The following is a 15,307-nucleotide window of genomic DNA, read 5'->3' as shown; positions in this document are numbered from 1 at the left end:
ATCTTCTTCAACTTCTTCATGCTCAAGCCAGTTGACAGTCTCACATGCTTCTGGGGTCTCATGACCTCCCTGCGAAGAAGCCCTGAACAAAGCATCAACTCACTCTCACCCCCACACTCTCAGAATGACACACTCCTATTGCTCCAAGCTGCTTGCGTTAATCTTCCAAGGATGGCAAGAAGACTAAATCCCCAAACTCCAAACTGGAGGAACATGGATGCTCTAGAGAGCATTTATATGGCATTTAATGATAACAATCTGCTTGAGGCTGAAAAACTGGATTCTCCTGCTAATACCTGTGTAACTGGTTCATTAATAAAGAACAGTTTATTACAGTAGCGCATCAGTAAAACTGTGTGTAACTTGCTTACCTAGGTTGGCATACATCACAAACAGATTGAAATACTGCTGCAAATGGCGCCCATGTTCAGACACTTCTCTTCTTAGAAGATTCAGTACCGCTCTCAGTAAGTGATCACTTAAACTTAAGTTATCATAAGCCTATTAAAAAAAAAGTTTTAATATTAGCAGTTGAACCTATCAATCCTTTATTTAGGTTATACTTTCTACTATGGCAGATAACAGAATTGCTTAAAAGCTCTGGGCTTCATACAAGCTTCAAACTACTAGCAGCTGGTTAGTCTTCTGTACCTCACACAAAGACAGACAGACAGACATACAGGCAATAAGACTCCTATCACTAAGTACTATATAAGTCCAAGAAATTATGCAAGGATAGCAGCTTTCAATTGAGCTTTTTCTCAAAAGTAGCTAGACCAATACTCAGAAAAGTGCATGCAGTTCCACTGTGAACTTCATAGACTAAGACATGCAACCAAATCACCTCTACAGGTGGTATCTCAAATACCTCATGAAACAAAACACTGTCAAAGCATATGCAGCTTTATCCGAATACAAATTATGTTGCTAGATACAGTAATGAAAACATTCTGCAAAGGTAAGTAGGCCAATACAAATAAAAAGTGTCTTACTGGAGACAATGAAAACATGACAAAGTAAAAGTTCAAAAAGGTTGATCTTTTACATTTTAATACAGTCCAAATGAAAACATTGTTATGACAAGTATTACATTAATATTTTTGGCTTTTTTTTGCCAGTTCCAGGTATAGAAAATTAGGCAATTCATTGTCTATTCCTTTATTCAAAGTTAAAATTTTTGACAACTTCAACGTCGCAGGACACATGGGAAGAAAACTTAGGGAACTCCTGCATGTTCTCATTATTAGGTTTTTTTGTTTCTTTTGTAGTGATTGGTTAGGGTGGGGAAGGTTGGATTTTGGTTTGTTTTGATTTTATTTCTAAATAAAAAACAAGGGTTCACTCCCCTACACATTATTATAAGCCACTGCTTTTATTTTGCAGATTTCACACTTGCAACTCAACTCTAAGTTCTCACTACTTAGTCTTCACAGAGATTTACAAATGAGGGGAAACCAATCCCCTCTGACAACAACTCTCACCCAAACTGATGGAGTTACCATGATATATGTAGTACAGTACTGTCAACATTGATGCCTCTACTCCAGAATGTACTCTACATTAAATGCTTATAACGAAGAATTAAGAATAAGTTTCAAAAAGTTTTTTGTCAGAAAACTAAATACCTGACTGGAAGGTCCAGGAGAGGCAAAAGGTGAAGGACATGGCCCATCTTGCAATGAAAAATGTGCAATAAATACTATAAGTTTTGCAAATGCACCCCTCACTTCAGCACTAGGGCATTCCAAAAGATACTCAGAGAAGCGGTTTGAAACATTAAAAAGGACGTTGTGTGCAAACCAAAAGCGTACATTCTTGCTGTGACGAAGAAGGATGCATAACGCATCATACCTGAAATAGAACACAACACAACTGAGACACCAAATGTTGACATTAATGAGTTTTGGCAGACATTCTTTTGCAGAATTTGAAGAAAATACATGCTACAGGTGATCCCCAAATATTTTTGCTCACAAAACACTTACGATCAGATACAGTTCCTACGGTGATACTCTACGTTACTAGCAATCACAAATAAAAAAGATACTTCAATTAAAAACCTAACATTTAACTGTAGCATTTTACTTATATCACCCATAAGAACTAACACAGGATTACATCCTCTAACTCCCAAACTATTACCCAACACAGGTGCTGAATTGGCAGCCGTCATTCCCTCTCTATTGGAACTGAGGGAGAGGGCAAGCAGTGGGGAAAACGTGAGGTGGATTTCATGAGTTGTGTATAAGACAAACAACTAAGTATGTAACCTATCAGGAATTTACATTTACAGGAATTCTCATTTACAGATCTAAAAAAACCTCAAAACCTCAGAGTAAAATATCTGTTCCAGGAAGGGTCTTGTGTGACTGCCCTTCCTGCAGCAGTATTTGAACTCCTCTTAATTCTTTAAAATAACAAGAGTAACTTAGGTACTCTGAAAATTGCTATTAGAGAAAAATTTGAGGTACATATTTGCCATGTATTACAGAGCTACTTACTAGTAGCTGGTAAACTATTGGTCATGATGAATACTAGATTTTTCTCTCTAGTTCTACCTGTAGCAACCCACACTCCTCTCCCCAACATGGAATAATCTATCTTAAAGGCTAAAATGCTGTGGTGCTATGAATAAGATTGTACTGTTTATTATACTGCAGATTTGATTTACAGGCCTTGTAGCAATGTACACACAGCATTCTGCTAACAGACCCTAAAAATTACATACATTTCTGAAGCAGAATACAAATATAAGCTGCAAAAAATGGGTTGAAAAGTGCTGTGTTTAAAACTACTGAAGCCATGACCAAACCATTCTGAACTACTCAGAATATATAATCTACTAGTTTTGCACTAGTGAGAGATTCTACTCTTTTATTCTTTTTAAAGACAGTCAAAAGATAGATTTAGGCCCTGTTTGAAAATGAATTCCAAAACTATTCAGCTCAGCAGCTTATTTTAAGGCTCAGTTTCTTCTCAGTGTTTTCTGTTCAATTTTCCTCCCCTTTTCATGTGCACCTTGACTATGTATTTGGGAGAGGGGTGAAAGTAGGACAGAACACTAACACCTTTTATTGTTATATGTATGTAACAGCGATCTTTTAACAAGACAGTGAACTTCCAAAACTGTAATTTTTTTTAAAAAAGACAAGATACCAATCACTAGCAGGGCCACGGACTATTTTCTTTGTATGAAATCCTGTGGTGAAGAGAAATCTAGCAGCAAGTTGAATACTAATCATAGTTATTTCTTCTGCTTCAGGCAACAGATGGTCTTGTCCTAAAGAAAAATCAAAATACTGACATGTAGACAAGGTAAAAGCAAATACCTTTCAATAATTTAACTGATTCTGGATTACTATTTTGCCTGACACTGTGTTCCAATTTTAACAGGAAACCTGAACAAAACAGCCTTGAGCTATGGTAACGTGTCATTTGAAAATGTAAGCTTTAAGACAGTAATAAGTACCTGGAGGCTAACATGATTTTTAGACATTCAGCATCTCACCTTGGCAGACTGTCTTCAGCAGAGCAGTCCACCGACTGAAGTATTTTAATACAACTCAGTACATAAGCTGAGTTACAGTTGCTAGTTTATCAAAGTATTTTCTGGTAAGCATTCTGGCATGTGATCACTGATGAACACGTCAACAGCAGCCGTTTAACTACAGAGGTCCAGAAAGATGGGGTACTCAAAGCAGAATGCACAAATTTTTCACTGGCTAGCCAAATTCTTAACAACTCAACTCAAAATTCTTCTTTCAAGAAATGAATCCGTAATTATTACGCCGACATACTAACCTGGAGGAGGATTTAAGTAGACGCTATTACAAGTAAGCAACTTCTTGATGAACTGGAAATACTCTAGGCTGTACTGCATACGATTGTGCATGAACTGCACGTTCTGCTTCCGTACGCTTCGTTCAATGGCTGATGGCATTTTAATCTGGTGGGGTTTAGTGGTGATAGTGAGTTCTGAAATATATTTTATTAGTTCATTGTCTTTGTCTATTGTGTCCATACGTTCATAAAAAAGAATATAGGCATTCCACCACCTCTTCTGGCGCCTGTAGGACATACGCTTCATCATGTGATCAAACACTTCTCCCATGTATTCTCCACCAAAACACTGGTTTTTCATTTCCTCATCATCATCCATTTTACACTCTGTCACATCTCCATCATCAAATTTATACCATCGATTTTTCTCACCATCTCCACCATTCCTCTGGATAATGTAAGAGTAATAATGTCCACCACTGGCCTGGCCACTGTGTACAAGTACACCAACAAGCCTGTATTTCGTGCTCCCAGAGTGTTCATTTTCTGACTGTTCATTTTGTATTATCTGATTTTCAGGATTTACATCATCTCCTTCCAATTTAGCTACACCTGCCACTGTGTAAGGCTCCATGTCCAGCTCTCGTGGAAATTCAAAGTAATCATTGAACTTGATTGCACATTCCCTTTCCCAGTCATAATCAAATCGTTTCAACTGGATAGCAAGAACTGGAGGCAACTTCTTAATCAACAAGCGTTTCACCGTATCGACCTAAAAAAGGACATTAACAGTTACCAGCTTTTCAGTTGCTATTCATATACTCTTACCAACAACCAGTAATTCAGCATTAAAGTACAACTTTTTTTCCCTGAACATGAACCAAGACTGAACTTTAGTAGAGACCTGCAACACTGCAGTTGTGCACAAATTTAGTTTAGAAGGAATCATTACCTTTTTGTTGCATTTTTCACAATGATATGCATTTGCACCTTCCAATAAATCTCCTTTGACATACTGTTCCAAAGAATCAAGAAGGTTTTGGTGATTTCTTATATCTACATTCAGAGTTGTGAAGGATTCTTCACATTCATACCTACCAATGAACAGACAGATGTAAGGGAAAGGTAGAAACGTGTTCAACTTTCATGCTTTACAGGTGCCACACAGCATCCTACTGCAAAAGTTTTACTCAACAGTTGCTACTCTGCACTAACTATAGGTTTTTTAATGAAGATTATAGAAATGACTTTTGTGACTCAAGGTCATGGAAGCTGAATCTTTTACCACATGTTTTGAAAGCAGTTAAAGTAGCGTGACAGACTCTTGGCTAACAACCTAGTAGAGAATCATAAATAGAAAAATAAGAGGACTTTTTCCATTGCTGAACTTTACTGTCTGGAATAAGACTGATAATCACAAATATTGCATCATACCTAAAGATGACAGTTCAAAACAGATTTTTTGTTTTGTTTTGTTTTTTTTTAAGAAAAGCTTTTTATTAAATCACTGTGCATATTTATGACTGGCTTTGACTTGCTGTGTTCTGATATAACCTTTAAACAAATTCCCAGCAATGCTTGAAAGACAACCAGTTAAGAAATCTTTTCGAAAGTTGTTTTTTTTTAAAAAAGCTAAAGCAGCAATGAATAAAATGCATCTATTCCAGCATAACCCTGCAGGGGTTCTTTTTCCAATATGCAATCAAGCATATAAAGGGTTTTATTAACAGTGAATAAATTAATATTTAGAAACACTTCAACCAAAACAGTAATATTCATTCATCTATTAAATAACCCACAAATTTAAAAAGGCTTTTAATCTGTCATCCCTCAATCCAAGAGTTTAGTTTATCACTAGTTTTCTCCTCCCTAAACTACAATGAGAATAACATTTTAATTAAGTACAATTACGCAAATCTACTGGAGTTCCAAAAAAAGACAGGACATACTTCAGAATAGCACACAGTATCAGGAATAAATGGTAACTCACGCTGATTCACATCTGTATTTTCCATTTAATTACCCATTGTACATCAAATAAAAGCAGTGCTTTCATTTTATCTTGCAACATTTCAACTTACTTCTGGTCACACATTTTAACCCATGAAACTTATGATGTTCCACTTACAAGTTCTTCTAATTCACACATGAGCTCAACCGAAGTTAAAAGACTACCACAATAAAATTTGCATCAGTGTTTTTCCTGTATTTTACTTTCTAATTGAAGGATAATACTAAGCGATGACTTTCCACAATAAAGAGAATTCGCAATGGTCATGTGCAGAGAGCTCTAGACTGTTTAAAAACCACACAATCTGAAAGACGCAGTGAACAGCTAGAAGTCAGTGATATAAAAATTAACACAATAATAAAAAAGCCAGCTGTTGAAAAAGAACAAGTCCATCATTAGGGTTTCTTGAATCCTGCACACAATTTTAACCATCAACCTCAAAAGCAATATAGAAGAAAAAGTCTAGAGAAGTACAACTGTACAGTGCCTAGTTCTGTTCTTTCACTAAGCATTTGTCATTGATCACCACCACCACCAAGGTAGAGGGCTACAGACTTACAGTCTGATTTGGTACAGGTCTTTTATATACCACTTATGAAGCTGAATTTCAGCATACACATTTAAAGTCAATTAAAAATACAGTAGAAATACAGTTCACATAGTCAGTACAAATTGAGTTTTACTCATTGGAATTAAAAATTCATACTTGGGTCAGCTCTACCACACACTACGGAAGACAGAAGATGGCAATAGCTTTTGGTCACGTTCTAAAATTCTATACGTTGCATTTGGTCCCTACGTTGTTTTCCCTTTAAACATTAAAAAGCTGTATCCTTTCCTCCCCTGGTCAATACACAGTGCTGCACATACTATCTGCCAAGTAGAAGAAACAGTAATCAAGTATTTCAATGCATCTGAGGGCAAATTAATGTTAAGGCTGCAGAAAAGCAAGCTAGCACATTCTGTTGGCTTAAAAACACCACCACCACCACCACCACCCTCAAACCAACCAGCACAAAAACACCACTCTTACTCTTTAGTCACTTTTACAAGGATACAAACACAGGGGTCTTTTGCTGTAAGAAAGGAGAAACTTACCGATGTGGACATCCTTGACAAATCTTCTGATCAGCAAAGGACCCTCCTAAAACTTTACTTAACATTGCTGGGTGGCCCAAAGCTTTTAAAGCTTCATCTAAACTGTCCACCAAGGAATTAAAAAATTCTAAAGCATCATGTTGTTCACGCAGATTTACAGGTTCACCCCAGAGTCTGAAAACAAAAGCACATGCTTGTCAAGTATTTTTTGTTTTGTTCTCCAACAATTTATTTTCTAAAAAAATATTATTCAAGCTATTAATCCCTCCTCCTTAGTGGACAAAATTATTCACTATTTTGTGACGTAGTTATACTAACTGGTACTCTGTCCCTGACACTTACTGCCAGGTAAAAACAAGCTGTTGTGTATAACTTCATACTTAATTCAAAGCCTCAGTCATCAAGGTCAAGAACAGTCAGAATTCAAAACAGCCATCTTGCTGTAAATTTTAGTTTATCAACAGACTGCTGCACAAGTTCTGCTAATTTACACTTAACATCACTGTCATTTCTTCACCTGTGATTAGTTTTGCTGCATTTCAGTGGCCCAGTGAACAGACATCAATACTAAATTTTCTATTTACCTAAATTGTTTCCAAAAACCTCTTGGTACATAGTACTGTAGCCTGGAAGCTGCTAAATGACCAAAAATTACTTGGAGATGCCTCAGAACTCCAATATTGTACTCTTTTCTATCTTCCGTTTTACTCAGTGCCGGTTTGTCTTCATACTGATGGGGATAACCAAACACATCATCTCGTGGGTCAACATTGCTCTGAAAAGCAGAAGAAAATTTGTGCAATTAACTTTGCTATGTAGCTGTCTCATAGCCAGTTGTATCACTAGTTTAATTAAACAGTCTAAGGTGTTTCACATTCTCATGTGAAGAAACAAATAATGCCTTTGCATGATCAGAGTTTTGATGGCAGAAGTGGTATACGGTGCTTTCCAGTATAAATCCACAAGGAGGAAGTCTGCAATCCATGCAACTGGGATCTTTTGAACTGCCGCTCTGGCAGCAAGCCCATTCAAGTAAGAAACATACTGCCATTCACACTGCTAGCAGTGGAAAGCAAAGATACTAGTAACTTAAATTTGTTATAACCTTTTCATTAAAAAGAATTCTATTTTAAAGATAGGCAAGTTCTATATAATTAAGTTTACCTCATTGTCCTGCTTTTCATCTCCCGACATGTCATCATCTACATCACTGCCTGTTCCTTCAATTGCAAGGATACCATTCCTGATGGCTGGAATCATGTACAGTTGCTGAATGACAGAATTCATGTAACAAGTGGCACCAGCATTTTTTAGTCCTACAAATCCCTTTGGCGGTCGAGGCCCAACAGGTGGTAGATATTCCCATTCTGTAAGCGCTTCACAGGCTAAAAGAAAATCGCAGAATGGGATTAGGACGCTACTTTGTTATAAAAGAATCAGTCCATCAATGCAGTACAAAGGACAGTTGCATAAAATTAATATTAACCTGTATCACACTGCAGTTTAATAGAACAAATGTTCCACCACAAAACTTAATTGCTAAAACTACACAGCGTCTACAAATGAGAGTTCTATCTGTAATTTTAACATTACACCATTTCCTTGTATTGTGTAACTAAAAACACGGCCAGACAAAAATTCAGTCTATTTATCTACTGAAGTCTTCCCTCAATACCAGCAAGTTTCTTAGCTGACAAATTCACTTGAATGAACCTAGAATAAATAAGCAATTTATAAGCTTTTCACAAATTTATAATCCTTTTAAAATTATAGTATTTAATTTATGCTTCACTTTTCCTTGCCAGAATGGGAAACAGTTTTAGATAATGCTATCTGTATGATATGTGATAGATTTTTTCTTCTCAGGAGTCTTGTCCCTCAGACCTCTCACATCTCCTCAGAGGACATTTATGATCACAGGTTTCCTATCCTAACTTGTTATATTGTTTTTAACACAAAAAACCTCATGTAAAATAAAGGAAGAGAGCATGCATGTTTACAAGCAAGCTTTACTTGGCATATGAAACACACAGCATGCACAGTTCAAACATGTGTTCTCTCTTCTGTCTGATGTACCATGGCGATCTGGCATTCTATTGTGCTTACCAAATATTTGAGTAGAAGGAAATGTCATAAAAATCCTTCTAACTGTGAGGTGATAAGAAGCACACTACTTCCCAATAGAAAAGAGTGGAAAAAAAGGATGAGGTACAGAGGAAAACCATAAAGCTGCCCTTTTCATTTGTTCATTTGAGATGGAATCAAACAGGAAGAGATTGAAAAACTAACTCAAATGACTCACTGATACCACCAACTGGGAAAGCAGCATTGTCACTTTAAGGCACAGTGGACAAGTCCCACTATGGGACACTGTTTCTAGTTGCTTACAGTTTTGCTACCCTACACAAGTTTAAACATTATTAAATCACAGAATGGTTTGGGTTGGAAGGGACCTTTGAAGACTCTCTATTCCATGCCCCCTGCCATGGGCAGGGCTATCTTTCACTAGATCAGGCTGCTCAAAGCCCCATTCAACTTGGCCTTGAAAACTTCCAATGATGGGGCATCCATAACTTTTCTAGGCAACCTGCTCCAGTGGGCAACCTTTACAGCCTTACTATAAATAATTTATTCTTTATGTTCAATTTAAATCTATCCTCTTTCAGTTTAAAATCACTGCCCTTCGTCCTGTCTCTACAGGCCCTGGTAAAAAGTTCCTCTTCATCTTTCTTATAAGCCTCCTTTATATACTGAAAGGCCACAGTAAGGTCTCCCCAGAGCCTCCTCCCCTTTAGGTTGAACAAGCCCAACTCTCTCAGCCTTTCTTCCTGTATCAGCTGGAGTTTGGTGTGTGTCATCATCCCTCTTGCCTCTTTCTTTCTCTGATAGTATAACAGCCAATACGAGTTAGCTATTCCATGTAGGACTGCAGAAAATACGCTCCTGTTTAAGAAAGTCTCACACTTTTTATTGATAACGAAATCTGTGTTAAGTATGAGCCTTCTGGCATCCTTGTGAAAATTAGCCCTTGTTTCATTTGACTATGAGCTTTTGAAACAGTAACATATGTAAGTTTTTGCACATACAGCAATCTTTCTCCAGTGAAGAGAAAGTTCTTTAAGTGCAGAGCTGTGCTGACACAAGGCCAAAACTGAGAGAACAAACATTTAAGGACTATGACAAGCAGAGAATGAGTACAGAGCTAAAAAGGGAAACAGCACAGTGGACCTGTGTCTGTGTGCGGACAATGACGACAAATCAGGTGAGCAACCAAGACTGGTACTAAAACTAAACTGAAGATACCTGATGAGGTTCTGGGATTGGTTAGGCAGAGCCTGAAACGATGAGACAAAAGTAGAAGATACAGACCAAATGAGGTTCCTGGGAGCTGGTATGGACAAAGGGGAGCAGCCAGAGATCAGGGTAGGAAGGGTCAAACTGTGTAAGTACCTGGGGCTGGAACTTGGATGCAACCATGTAATGCAAGTCTGTACATTTACTGCATAAAGAAGAACAAATAGAGTCTACACTATCAAACTTATCTAAATTTTGACAGCCTGATTTTGCAACATTAGAAGCAGCCACAAACTAAAAAAAGCACAGCACCTAATTCAGTTGATAATATAAGCAAAACCTATACATAATATATACATTAAAAAGTAGAAAATAGGTAATTAAAAGGTTTACATACTAGTGATTGCTGTACCTATGTAATACATTTCAGTCAAGGTGTCTACTATCTGTTTGAGATTTCGGACACATCCAACTGCTAGTGCAACTAGTAGCTCAAAGCCAGCATTAATAGTAGCTGGTGAACTACAGACTGGTATGGCCTGCTCAGCAGGCAATTCTCCATTTCTCATATATTGCAGATAAACATTGGATGCTGGAAAGATGAAATCATCTATCAACTCCTGAAAAAAAACCCACACAAGAGAAAATAAATCAACTGTTACTGCAGAAATGCACATTATTTTATAACAGAATAAATTATTACATAAATTAATGCTTGAGAACCAGAAGAGTACTTAAAAAAACCAACAGTTAAAACTGAGACTTACACCATAAAAAGCTTTTAAATTTAGAACAGAGTAAGTCCATCCTAAAGTGGTTCCCTACAAACCCACCCCCTGACTTCAAATTGAAAATAAATCCAATTATTGATTGGCAAAAATTATCCAAAAATTATCTACAAAGCTCTTCATCAATTAGTTCTGAAAAAAAAACCACTGCTACTGTACAGTATCAGAGGTACAAAGAAAACATGTCTGATTACAGAGACGCTCAGATGTCACGCATTTGTTCATGCTCAAACCTGCCATAAACATTCACAGCACTATTAAGAACATGTGGAGAAAACACATTACAGGAGTAACGAAAGAAAGCAGCCCTGTACAGGACTATCCTGTATCTGGCTCACTGTCCTTGTGTGATGTCTGCCAAGTCTTGGATAACAGCTCGCTAGGTCACAGCAACTCCATACACCATGGTTCCAACAAATGAGAATGTTAGGTACTCTTATGAATGAAACATATGACTTTTTAAAAAAAAAATTAAAGAAAATATTAGACTCCAATTAGAAGGTCTTGTCAAATAGATAACTTGGGGGTTTTTTTGGTTACAGACAACGAGATGTGAAGCTTTCTTTTACCTATTTATAGTAAAAAAACCCCACAAACTCCATCTGTCAAAAAACTTGAACTTACTTTAATGAGATTAGCACCTCCTTTTTCACAACCAATATGGTATTTCTTCTCAGGCGTCTGGAATGCTAACAACTCTTTTGTTACTCCAAGGTGACCCTCTAAGATAGTTTCTTCAACACCTGTTTCTCCTGTTCTTTTTACTTCATCCTGCCATTTAAGAAAGAGTTTGGACACCCTAAATAATAAGCATTTCCAACTTAAAACCACACTTTACAACAAATCAGCAAAAAGCTGATTATCAGAAATAAAGTGATCCTAAAACTTACCCTAATTCTCTTAAGCCAGTCAATTTCATTATTGAGAAGAACTTCAGCATTTGGTACATTTATATTACTGTTGTAAGCATAGTTAAGAAGATGCCTTAAAAGAGTGAAGTAATCTCCAGAATGCTTAGCTCGCTCTCTTGCAGTACTCTATGTAAACCAAAAACAAATTATATGCAATTCACATATACTTCTACTTCCAGTGCAACATTAACATATTTTCCCCTAAAACCGCAAGTATAAGAAAACCAAACAAACTATCTTGCACTTATTTTCTAACATTTTAAAAGTTTACAACTGTATTTAGCTGTTAATGAAAGACTTCTGGACTATTTTAGTAGCAATTTCTATACCTGAGTGGAGAACAAACAGTGAAGCGATCAAATGTTCAAGAGAGCTGTGAGCACGCAGAATTGAGAAGCCCTGGCAGGCCCAGTAAAAGAAGGCAGTAACTGTAGCTACCTGCTAATGATTTTTACTTGAAGGTTAGCATTCACTGAAGATCAAATGCATATATTAAAGCTTTGTGTTCATATTCTTATCAGAAAATGCAAAGAAGTACCCTTCCCCATCATCTAACTTAAATTGAAATAAACTGTGCTGTCTGCCTACAGGTCAAAAGGAATCCACATTTTAGTGACTGTTGTTAATAGCAATTTTCCCTTTCTTGTAGGTCTTTTGTCTTGCTACTTTCTACAGTTCACATTGTACTGAAGCCTTTACCTCTAAAAACTTACCCCCAGAACAGTAAACAGCAGGGTAATGAAGAAAAGGAGAGGTCTCTGTCCCATGCAACACCTGGTAGCCATTAAAAAGAACTGCTCCTGTGCCATCTGACGAACAGTTCTGGAAATTTTTTAATAGAAACATTAAATACAATCTCCCTATCCAAACAGGACATTTAAAAAAAAAAAACTTCAAACAATTAAATTTGTGATTATGCGCTTAATGCCACTTTCTAAAACCTCACATAATGTAATAAAAGGGAATACTTTAATTATTCACTACCCATCACACTGTTTCTCCTTGTAGTGAGATATTAGACACTTGAATTACTATTACAAAACCTGTTCCACGAATCAAATATTTCAAAGTAACAGAAAAAGAAACTTATAAGCACCTAACCACTAAACCTTCACAACTGCCAGCAAATATTGGATAACAAAAACAATTTGCAACTCCAAATAATTATTTTCTGTGGGTTTTTTTTTCTAATCAAGCACCAGTTGTGCCTGAAAGACAAAAGCAGAACCACCCCAGTAAAACTGCTCTTCTGTATCACTACAGCAGTTTGCTGAGTATATATGAAGTGATCAAAATTTATCATTAGCAAGAAATGAGAAAAGATGACCCCCTGAAAATTGAAGTGGCTAGAATTAAATTTTCTAGCCAAGTACTAAACCTAACCACCGGAATAATGTGGGAATGGATAAGCTTCAGGAAAAATAAATTAAGGCAAAGTCTTTTCTTTTAAGTCATAAGATTAATTGTCTGAGGATTACATCTTGTAAAAATGGTTAGAATCAGCTCCGCTGGGGCGGGGAGAGAATACAAACGAATGCTGTGCTTTATCCAAGAATCTCAGTGTATAAGAAACGGAATTTTCCAGTCTTTTTGGTGCAGCTGTCATTGTTTTCTGTCCACTGTGAAAAGCACGTGAAAGAATTAAATTTCCTTCAGAGTTCTTTCATGTGTGGTTAACTGTGCTTCAAATACATGCCAGAATGACCATGAGGTCAGAGCAAAGATGCACCTGGCTGAGCACCCCATCTCTGATATACACCTAGGAAAGTGCTTAAGAAGAGGGAAGCAAGCAGTGAGACTCCTTCAGAATGTTCTCTCAGCTTCTAACAATTTGTGGCTCAGGAAGTCTACCAAAAGCAGTATTTCATAGCCCTCACTGGACACATTCACGAAAGAATCCCTCAAACTCTTTCCAAACTGAAGGTTTACACTGCTTAAGTGTTAGGCTCAAGAAGTTTTTGTACAAGGAAGCACTGTTCTCTATTTATTCTCCCTTTGCTACTCCTGATTCTAAAGGTCTCGGTGGTATTCTCCTCCCACCATTTATCTCTTCTCCAATACAAAATGCCCCAAGCTATTCAGCTGTTCCTCAGATGGAACTCATTGCAGAGCTTTGATCTCCCTTGTCACCCTTCTCTGATCTTTGCAAGTTCTACTGCATTGCTTTGAGTTGCAGAAGACCGTGGGATGGAGGGGGTCTGTTTTGTTCTTAATAACTGGGATCCGATTGCTGAGCTGACATTTTCATAAAACTTCTCCCAGAAACTTCTTTTAAGATGCAGCTCTTCAACTGCTTGGAACACACCACATAGACACTCCTCAAGCTCATGCACTTAAAGGCAGAATGACATAGATAAAGGTGGTATTTTCAGTCAGAAATATGACCAAGGAAACACACACTTCATGCAGTGATGTCTGTAAGGAGTATCTAGTATCTGAACACAAGTATTACATTTTTGTGAGGCTATGACAATCTAAGAGCTCTTAAGGAACCATGGGAGGGATGTAGCTGCTTACATGCAGGCATGCAGAGCTGGCAGATAGGACACGAGTTCGTTATGAACTCAGTGAAACAACTGGAGGCCAAATGCCTTCATTAAGGCAGGCAACCTGAATCCCATCCTACTGCTACCTCCAGGATAGAGACTTCTGTTTAGTTAACTGATGCTGGCCTCTTCAATGGGTATAAGTGCTACTGGTTTACATTGGCAGTAAGAATTATTTTATTTGGGTCACATGTGTATGACCACCAAACATTTTGCAACCATCAGTAGAATACTTCTGGGTTCCAAGATCATTTAGGAGTAATTGTTCAGCTGGCTACTGCTGACTAAGCCAGACTTGTATCCAGGGGTCACCACTATAAAATTACCTTGGAGAGTATTAAATATTTTGCCATGTTTCTCAATTTAGAGGTAGCATGGTTATGCTTTGAGGAAACACCAGAAGTCCCATACAATCTCAAACTCTGAAAGTAAACCAAAACCCACCAATGCCATCTGATCTTTTCCAAAATGACCATATTTGTGAGATCTGAACTTGATCATCTTCCTTGTCTTTTACGGTGCATCAAAAACACATTCTCACATACATATTTTTGTTCACATTGTTCTCTGATTGAGGACAGGAGATTAGAGAACAATAGTTGAAAGTGCAAGGATATTCAGAATTTTGTCTGGTATTTGGCTAAACTTTCTGAGCACTGGAAACATTAAGTTTGTTTCCGTATTAATTCAGAAGAGAAACTTTTTTTAAGTTCACTGTCTTCATTTTCAAAGCAGTCTTCTGTTTCTACTCATGTTTATGCTATTCTATCCACCATGTAATAATCAACAGTTGTGTTCTAAGTGAGATCACCATGTATATGAGAAATTTTACAACTATATGGGCAAAGAGCTCAATGGTTAGCTTCTTGCACTGACAAT

General features: G+C 37.2%; 1 protein-coding gene across 1 annotated transcript in view; it reads right to left on the bottom strand.

Moving 5' to 3' along the window:
- Positions 1-334: 334 nt before the first annotated feature.
- LOC104537797 (probable ubiquitin carboxyl-terminal hydrolase FAF-X) overlaps positions 335-15,307 on the bottom strand; it is a gene marked incomplete at both ends in the record, with an annotated part of 27,905 nt that continues 12,932 nt past the window's right edge. The window contains 12 exons of the mRNA XM_010180794.1: positions 335-501; positions 1,626-1,851; positions 3,157-3,280; positions 3,802-4,552; positions 4,733-4,874; positions 6,890-7,063; positions 7,474-7,664; positions 8,054-8,274; positions 10,581-10,803; positions 11,596-11,742; positions 11,862-12,008; positions 12,596-12,704. Of these exons, the coding sequence (XP_010179096.1) occupies positions 335-501; positions 1,626-1,851; positions 3,157-3,280; positions 3,802-4,552; positions 4,733-4,874; positions 6,890-7,063; positions 7,474-7,664; positions 8,054-8,274; positions 10,581-10,803; positions 11,596-11,742; positions 11,862-12,008; positions 12,596-12,704 (2,622 nt within the window). The remainder of the gene's footprint in view (positions 502-1,625; positions 1,852-3,156; positions 3,281-3,801; positions 4,553-4,732; positions 4,875-6,889; positions 7,064-7,473; positions 7,665-8,053; positions 8,275-10,580; positions 10,804-11,595; positions 11,743-11,861; positions 12,009-12,595; positions 12,705-15,307) is intronic.

Source organism: Mesitornis unicolor, unplaced genomic scaffold, assembly GCF_000695765.1.
Source record: "Mesitornis unicolor isolate BGI_N332 unplaced genomic scaffold, ASM69576v1 scaffold843, whole genome shotgun sequence".
Taxonomy (NCBI): Eukaryota; Metazoa; Chordata; class Aves; order Mesitornithiformes; family Mesitornithidae; genus Mesitornis; species Mesitornis unicolor.
The sequence above is the reverse complement of the archived record's forward strand: the minus strand, read 5'-3'. Positions and strand labels throughout refer to the sequence as shown.